Source organism: Phaseolus vulgaris, chromosome 7, assembly GCF_000499845.2.
Source record: "Phaseolus vulgaris cultivar G19833 chromosome 7, P. vulgaris v2.0, whole genome shotgun sequence".
Classification (NCBI taxonomy): domain Eukaryota; kingdom Viridiplantae; phylum Streptophyta; class Magnoliopsida; order Fabales; family Fabaceae; genus Phaseolus; species Phaseolus vulgaris.
The window spans coordinates 23,535,338-23,544,445 of record NC_023753.2 but is presented as its reverse complement, the minus strand read 5'-3'; the positions used below and the strand labels follow the sequence as shown (position 1 = coordinate 23,544,445).

Sequence of the window (9,108 nt, the reverse complement as noted above, 5' to 3'; positions counted from 1 at the left end):
CAACTTCTATATGTGAGACTTTTGTTTTTATTCGATGATCTTTTTATTTTGTAGTAATAGGGGTGGAAGTATAGGTTATTTTATAGATTATACGAAAGTGGACTATATATTTTGGTGGTCCGATAGCAGTCGATAGCGGGTGGCACGATAGGCCCAACACAAACACTTATTAGGATAGACTCGAAATGACTCTGATACCATATTACGAAAGTGGACTTTAAGTCTAACTCAATCCCATAAAACCGGCTCATAGGGTTGAGGTTTGCACCCACTTATATACAATGAAAGGCTTTAATTTCTAGTCGATGTGAAATCTCCATCATATATCGGTATAAAATCTGGTGAGTAGAATATTACATTCAAGTTGTGATTCTACTATTACATATTGCTGTTTATAGTCTTGCTACTGGTTATTCCATAGACAATTCTCTTTCTGCTTGTTGACTTGTCAAACCATCTTCTTGGACTTGACTTGTAACATCTGGGAACCTTGCACGCTGTTTCCTCATAATGACAGTGATTTTTTTTTTCATGTTGACCAAGCTGCCAAGTATTTTCTTTTATGAAAAAGTTAAAATCTTTCCATGAATGTCTATTTTTATTCCGGAGATCCCATAGTTAAGAAGATTACAAGAAATTGAAATTTGTTTTATTGTTGCAAAAACTGAGAAGGGAGCTTGCGAAACTGGTTTTTTTGTTTTCATTACGTATCCGTAGTAGAAACGTAAGCGTATCCTGTTTGAACACATCAATAGTCCCGAAGTCCAGAGCAACTTAGTGTTGCTCAGGACTACCTTTGCTTTTTTCTATCAGTTTTCTGGATTGAGGGTCGTTAAAACTCTTGAAGGTAAGCGTAGTTAGAGTTATATTTTGGAGTTTTTCTTTTACTTTCAAAGCGTTTTTACCGTACTTACTGTGGCGTATTATCAGTTTCCAGCCTGTCAAATATCGACTCATAAAAGGCAGCACAGTTTTTCAGGCTTTCTTGTTTCAGGGATGGAGGGAAAAAGAAGGTGGACGGGAATCCAGTTGTGAGGTTGGACTAAGTGTGACGAAGTTTCTTGTTGGAGTGGCTGCAAACAAACATGTCTTTTACAGCTTCAACATGGCTCACGTCCCTCTCGTGTTCATTCAATGAAACTCCAAATCTGCCTCACTGGCTGAGATTCATTTTCCTTTCTCCATGCCCTCAGAGGGTTCTTTTGTCTGGTGTTGACGTTCTACTTTTGTTGACCCTCTTTGTGTTTGCGCTTGTAAAGCTCTATTCTAGGTTCACTTCCAATGGCAACGCTAACTCACAACTTGATAAACCACTTATCAGAAACAACAGAGTTTCTGTTAGGACAACCGCATGGTTTAAGTTAACTCTAACTGCAACTGCTGTTTTGACAATATTGTACACGGTGGCTTGCATTCTAGTGTTTGTCAGTTCCACCAAGGAGCCCTGGAAGCAAACTGATGGGTTGTTTTGGTTACTTCAGGCCATAACACAACTAGTCCTTGTAGTCTTGATCATCCATGAGAAAAGATTTGAAGCCGTTGCTCACCCTTTGTCCCTCAGAATATACTGGATTGCCAATTTCATTGTGGTTTCTCTGTTCACTGCTTCCGGGATTATTCGTTTGGTCTCTGTGGGAGTGGAAGATGGGAAACACTTCAGCTTCATGGTTGATGACACGGTTTCTTTCATTTCTTTACCTTTGTCGCTTTTTCTGCTCTTTGTTGCGGTTAAAGGGTTCACCGGGATTGTGTCTGGCGAAGAAACACAACCCCTTGTTGATGAGGAATCAAAACTATATGAGAAGTCCTACGTTACTGGCTTTGCTTCAGCTTCTGCAATATCCAAGGCCTTTTGGATTTGGATAAACCCGTTGTTGAGCAAAGGGTACAAGTCACCTTTGAAGATTGATGAAATTCCATCCCTTTCATCTCAGCATAGAGCTGAGAGGATGTCCGTAATCTTTGAATCAAAGTGGCCTAAATCAGATGAGAGGTCGAAGCACCCGGTTCGAACAACGTTGCTTCGGTGTTTCTGGAAGGAGATAGCCTTCACAGCCTTCCTTGCTGTTGTTAGGCTATCTGTGATGTTCGTAGGGCCGGTTCTCATTCAAAGTTTTGTTGATTTTACAGCAGGAAAAAGTAGCTCTGTGTACGAAGGGTACTACCTCGTGTTGATTCTCCTGTGTGCCAAATTTGTAGAAGTTTTGACAACTCACCACTTCAACTTCAACTCTCAGAAGCTTGGGATGCTTATTAGATGTACCCTCATCACTTCTTTGTACAAGAAGGGGCTCAGGCTAACGGGTTCCGCGAGGCAGGATCATGGTGTTGGGCCTATTGTCAATTACATGGCTGTTGATGCTCAACAACTCTCTGATATGATGCTCCAGTTACATGCTGTGTGGATGATGCCATTTCAAGTTGGCATTGGTCTGTTTTTGCTGTACAATTGTCTGGGAGCCTCGGTGATTACGGCTATGGTTGGACTTCTTGGTGTCATTGCATTTGCTGTGGTGGCTACTAGAAAGAACAAGCGTTACCAGTTTAATTCCATGATGTGTCGTGATTCAAGGATGAAGGCAGTGAATGAGTTGCTTAATTACATGCGTGTCATCAAGTTCCAAGCATGGGAAGAGCATTTCAATGGGAGAATTTTGGATTTCCGCAAGTCTGAGTTTGACTGGCTTTCCAAGTTTATGAACTCAATCTGTAGCGTTATTATTGTGTTGTGGAGCACCCCATTGTTGATATCAACTGTCACGTTTGGTACCGCGCTCTTTCTTGGAGTTCGACTTGATGCAGGCACGGTTTTCACCACCACAACTGTCTTTAAGATCCTGCAGGAACCTATTCGGACCTTTCCTCAGAGTATGATATCTCTTTCACAAGCGCTAGTATCTCTTGGGAGGTTAGATAGGTACATGTCTAGCAGGGAATTGTTAGATGATTCGGTTGAGAGAGAGGAAGGGTGTGGTGGACGCACTGCTGTGCAGGTCAGAGACGGAACCTTTAGCTGGGATGATGATGGCCAGCTGCAAGACTTGAAAAATATTAATTTGGAGATTAATAAGGGGGAGCTTACAGCAATTGTTGGGACTGTGGGGTCGGGGAAATCTTCACTCCTTGCTTCAATTCTTGGTGAGATGCACAAAAATTCTGGGAAGGTATGTATTTTTTTTTGTTTAGAAATGAGGAGTTTGTTTTATTTACCATGCACTCACTATGTTCGGTTCTGATTATATGTTTTGGTGGCAGATTCAAGTTAGTGGGAGTATTGCTTATGTTGCACAAACATCTTGGATTCAAAATGGGACCATCGAGGAAAACATTCTCTTTGGCTTACCAATGAACAGGCAGAAGTACAATGAAGTGATCAGAGTTTGTAGCTTGGAGAAAGATTTGGAAATGATGGAGTACGGTGACCAGACAGAGATTGGAGAGCGTGGCATCAACCTAAGTGGGGGTCAGAAGCAGCGCATACAGCTTGCCAGGGCTGTATATCAAGATTCTGATATATATCTGCTTGATGATGTGTTCAGTGCTGTGGATGCACATACTGGCACTGAAATATTCAAGGTGATTAATCTAATATCTGTTACTGTTTCCTACTCCCAGCATTCTATAACTTAGACTAATTCATGTTTTCTGGACCATTGCCAAGTGCTAGTTTGTTGCTGCTACAAGTCAATTTTGTGAATCGTATAATAAAAAAAAAATGTGCTATTCAGTTTGTTGTTATTGATTTTTGGTGGTTTGAAATTAGCTCCTAGCCAAATGTTTTTGAGACAATATACTGAAAATGACGCCATATTTACAATAATATAATTTTATACAGGAATGTGTGAGGGGGTCTCTTAAAGGCAAGACCATTATTCTTGTAACACACCAAGTAGACTTCCTACATAATGTGGATCTTATAGTGGTAAGTCTTTTTTGTAATCCTTTAATGTTTTGTCCCATTCAATTTCCAATTTAACTTAGTGAGTGCGATTCTAAAGTTCTAATACACATGTTTGCTGGGTCAAAAGGTGATGAGGGATGGAACGATAGTACAATCAGGGAAGTACAGTGATCTACTTGCTTCTGGAATGGATTTTAGTGCTCTTGTTGCAGCACATGAGGCATCTATGGAACTAGTGGAGCAAGGTGCGGACGTGTCTGAGGAAAATATGAACCAACCAATGAAATCACCAAATACAGCTTCTAATAATGGACAGGCCAACGGTGAAAGCAATTCGCTTGACCAGCCCAAGTCAGAGAATGAAGGTTCTAAACTCATCAAAGAAGAGGAAAGAGAAACTGGGAAAGTTAGCTTTCGTATCTATAAACTCTACTGCACTGAGGCTTTTGGTTGGTGGGGCATTGGAGGAGTAATCTTTCTTTCTGTGTTGTGGCAAGCATCTATGATGGCGAGTGATTATTGGCTGGCTTATGAAACATCAGAAGAGCGTGCTCAGTTCTTCAATCCTTCTGTGTTTATTTCTATCTACGCAATTATTGCTGTAGTTTCAGTTTTTTTGATTGTGCTAAGATCCTACTCTGTCATGGTCCTCGGGTTAAAGACAGCACAGATTTTCTTCTCTCAAATTCTCCACAGCATCCTGCATGCTCCCATGTCTTTCTTTGACACTACTCCATCCGGGAGAATTCTAAGCAGAGTAAGAATTCGAAGCCTCAAGCATTCTAAAGAAAAAAATTAACTTCTCAGTGAATTAAAATTAGTTTATGCATAAAATAATTTGCAGACATTATTATATCATATTACTGTCACGTTCACATATGTATAACGAGTTGTATTTTCTTAAACTTTGACAGGCATCCACTGATCAGACCAATGTTGATGTCTTTATCCCCTTGTTCCTGAATTTTGTGGTAGCCATGTACATCACAGTGATCAGCATCTTCATAATCACGTGTCAAAATTCTTGGCCAACAGCCTTCTTGTTAATTCCTCTTGCTTGGTTAAACGTTTGGTACCGGGTATGTGTATGGTGTTTCTTTCTGTTCGTCCAAAGTATTGCTGTCATTTTACTATTTAAAGAATGAAGCGTCGAATGCATGTTAGATATCAATCAATGTGGATATTCTAAACTTTGTGCCTGGAAACAAAAGTAAATGTGCTTGCTATGAATGAGTTCTCAATGCAACTATTAAAGTAATTGAGTATTTCTCAGAGCTAAACACATGTCATGGAATATATGTTAACAATTGATGTGTTTGATTTTTCCATTTTTGGTTTTGCAGGGATATTTTCTTGCTTCATCTCGTGAGTTAACTCGTCTGGATTCAATTACAAAAGCGCCTGTCATTCACCATTTCTCTGAAAGCATTTCGGGGGTCATGACAATCCGCGCATTCAGAAAGCAGCAGGAGTTTTGCGTAGAAAACATTAAACGGGTGAATTCCAATTTGCGAATGGATTTCCACAACTTCAGTTCCAATGCGTGGTTGGGTTTCCGCTTAGAATTGCTTGGAAGCATAGTTTTTTGCTTCTCCGCCATGTTCATGATCATGTTACCCAGCAACATCATAAAGCCAGGTAAACAAACTCACTATAAAATGATTCGTACACAAGGTTAGATTCTAGAGCAAACGTGGAGTTACATAGAGGGAGTAGATGAAAGTGTTGTTGCTTTCCGTTTACTTGGAAACCGTGTAGTGGATTGGTTATACGTAAAATAAGGAAAATAACAACATCACTGTCCGCATACGACAGAAACACATCCAACTAAATATATGAAGAAAACACCAGAAGTTACAACTTTTTTTAAAGAAAAAGAATTTGGCCGTCACCCTATCCCACTTCCATACCTGCTAAATTTGTATTTTAAGCTCAAATTATTTAGTCTATTTAGCAATCACAACATACCCTTCGAGCACGTCTCTAGCAGAATATTCTATTTGTGCAAAGTGTCTAAAAGGTAAGACAAAATATAGAGACAAGATGATTTCAAGATGGTGCTCCTTTGAATTTAAAACTCCTCTTTGCCTCAATAATTGAAGACATCTAATTTATTTCTTAAAGCTTTAAATTTAACTTTTGTTAAAATATATACGATTTGACTTTATCTTTTTCTTCCTTTACCTCCATTTCAAAACGAGTACATTAAATCAGGATTTGTCATCTCAAAAATTTGGAGCATTTCACCTTTGAACTCCATCATTAATTTTTCATTAGTGCCAAGTCTTTGGAGCCTATTTAAGACCATAGAAGGCGTTCTTTAGCTTGTAAACCTTGTCTTCTTGTCCCTTGATTTGAAATCCGTTTGGTTGCCTTCACAAATATCTCCTCTTACAAATAACCATTTAAAAATGCTGATTTTACATCTAAATGATAAATTTTTCAACCTTTGTGTGCATCCAAAGCAAGCACCATTCTGATTGTATCAAGGCATGCAACAAGAACAAATGTTTCTCAAAAATTTACTACAAACACTTAAGCATAACCTTTCACCACCAATCTAACATTGTGTTAATTTATAGAACCATTTGCATTTAGTTTAGTTCTATAAACCCATTTCACTCCTATGGATTGTGTGTTGAGTTCATCCACTAGCTCCTATGTGTCATTTTTTTTTCAATCATCTTTAGTTTTCCCTTCATATCATTAATCCAATTTTCATCATTTTCAACTTCTATAAATTCAGCAGGTTCAAAACAGCCACATTACATTTTTGATAAATATCAATAGAGATCTTGTCCTGTGATAAATTTCATCAACTTCATCATCAAAGAGTTGTGGATTCTGGAAGTTGCTTTCTTAGTAGTTCCTTCCAATTCTGTTGCTGATCTTTACATCTCTACTTAAAAGATTTTTTTCATTGTGGTTGGATTGGAAAATTCTATAAGCTTTAGACATGCTAGTGTATCTAATGAAAACTCCTAGTTGAGCCCTTTTTGTCAAGCTTTTTAACCGGTGGAACATAAGAAAAACAAACACTTTTTTTAAAGAAAACGAATTCCACCTGTTACCCAACAAAAAGAATTTGGCCGTCACCCTATCCCACTTCCATACCTTGCTAAGTTCAAATTATTTAGTCTATTTAGCAATCACAGCATACCCTTCCAACAAGTCTCTCCTTTGAATTATTATTCAACTATTGTTACATGCATTGTGTTTCGTAGTTACATTACATGTCGTACGTTACGTGTTGGACTAGAATATGTTGAAAAGCAAAGCAATGGTATTTATACTGCAGTCAAATTTGTATTGTGATAAACAAGTGATTGGGTTGTTGTGATTGATGCAGAGAATGTTGGTTTGTCGCTCTCATATGGGTTATCATTAAACTCCGTGATGTTCTGGGCCATATACATGAGCTGTTTCATTGAAAACAAATTGGTATCTGTTGAGAGGATCAAACAGTTCACAAATATTCCATCGGAAGCAACATGGAGAAATAAGGATCGCGTGCCTCCTGCAAATTGGCCCGGTCAAGGCAATGTTGATATCAAAGACTTGCAGGTATCTACAATAAAACCAAATTCATTCTGATTATTTCATGTGGTAAAATTATTTATGCATTACAGTTGCAATGATAAGTTTAACTAAAAGTATCTGGAAATGACATAATGATTATAAAGGTATTTATTTTGTCTCATTTAAAAGTTTATCCAGAGTGAACTTTACTGATACTTCTATGAATCTGCTAAAGCCTAGAATGTAAAAAATAGAGGCGTTCGTATATTTAAAGCTTAATAGATATTTGCAAAACAAGTTATTGGTGTAAAAGTCTATGTAACATTGCAACTATCCTTGACAATAGTCACAGTGATGTATTTTGCATTATCTATGTATGCTTTGAGCCAAATGATGTTGAACAATTCTTGAATAATCTGATATTGTTATTGTAATATGCTTTGAGCAACAAATTATTTCCTTAAGGTAATCACTTAAACTTGTGGGAAACAGGTCAGATATCGTCCAAACACCCCTTTGGTTCTTAAAGGCATTACCTTAAGCATCAATGGAGGAGAAAAAGTTGGTGTTGTTGGTCGAACAGGAAGTGGAAAATCAACTTTGATTCAAGTTTTCTTCAGGCTGGTGGAACCTACAGGAGGAAAAATAATCATTGACGGCATTGACATATCTATCTTGGGACTTCATGATCTTAGATCACGGTTTGGTATCATCCCTCAAGAGCCTGTTCTTTTTGAAGGAACAGTTAGAAGTAACATTGATCCGACTGGACAATATACAGACGAAGAGATATGGAAGGTAAAAATAAAAATACCCTCAAACCCATTTAATTTTATGCTTTGCTTAATTGATTTAATAGATAAAGTTTGTGCCATCGTTAGCCTACTCTCATCACTTCTTATTTACTGTTGCAGAGTTTGGAACGTTGTCAACTAAAAGAAACAGTGGCTTCCAAGCCTGAGAAGCTTGACTCTTCAGGTTTTAAACATTCCTACGCCAGTTTCATTAAGCTATTTCTTTTTCACTTGCATACCATTTTTTCCCCTTACTAATGACAATGCTACTTGACTTTATAGTGGTTGATAATGGAGATAACTGGAGTGTGGGGCAGAGGCAGTTGCTTTGTTTGGGAAGGGTTATGCTTAAGCAAAGTAGATTGTTGTTTATGGATGAGGCAACAGCTTCTGTTGATTCTCAAACCGATGCTGTGATTCAAAAGATCATCCGAGAGGACTTTGCAGCACGTACCATCATCAGCATTGCTCATAGAATACCAACAGTAATGGACTGTGATAGAATTCTAGTTGTAGATGCAGGTATGATACATATTCTCATGTTTCTTCTCTTATCTACACTATTTGTAGGCTAAGTTATGCTTATTTTTGCATTAATAGGGAAGGCAAAAGAATTTGACTCACCAGCCAACTTGCTCCAAAGGCCATCACTCTTTGTGGCTTTAGTTCAAGAGTATGCCAATCGCTCAAGTGGCCTATAAGAAACTTTCAATGGTCACTGCTACAAGACAATAGCAGAAAACCATACATAGCCGAAGCCTATTAATTTTGATTGATATTCCTATCTATGTGAAAGAACAGAAGGCATTTGCCGTGGACGTAGAAAACAAAGTGTTGATACACAATTACCGTCTCGAATAATTTATATTATGACAAGTGGAGTTGCCTAAAGTA

The 9,108-nt window shown here is 38.1% G+C and overlaps 1 protein-coding gene across 3 annotated transcripts; it reads left to right on the top strand.

The window, feature by feature from the left end:
- The first annotated feature begins 361 nt into the window (after positions 1-361).
- On the top strand, positions 362-9,108 carry LOC137828685 (ABC transporter C family member 4-like). 3 transcript variants are annotated; one of them, XM_068635362.1, is made up of 12 exons: positions 362-847; positions 980-3,164; positions 3,256-3,576; positions 3,836-3,922; positions 4,029-4,658; positions 4,816-4,980; positions 5,245-5,539; positions 7,251-7,465; positions 7,913-8,218; positions 8,335-8,398; positions 8,497-8,736; positions 8,815-9,108. In XM_068635362.1, the coding sequence occupies exons 2-12, from the start codon at positions 1,086-1,088 to the stop codon at positions 8,913-8,915; spliced, it is 4,503 nt and encodes a 1,500-aa protein (XP_068491463.1). In that variant the 5' UTR covers positions 362-847; positions 980-1,085; the 3' UTR covers positions 8,916-9,108. The 3 variants fall into 3 exon arrangements, with proteins under 3 accessions (XP_068491463.1, XP_068491461.1, XP_068491462.1); XM_068635360.1 differs by having other exon boundaries at positions 931-3,164; XM_068635361.1 differs by having other exon boundaries at positions 409-847; positions 972-3,164.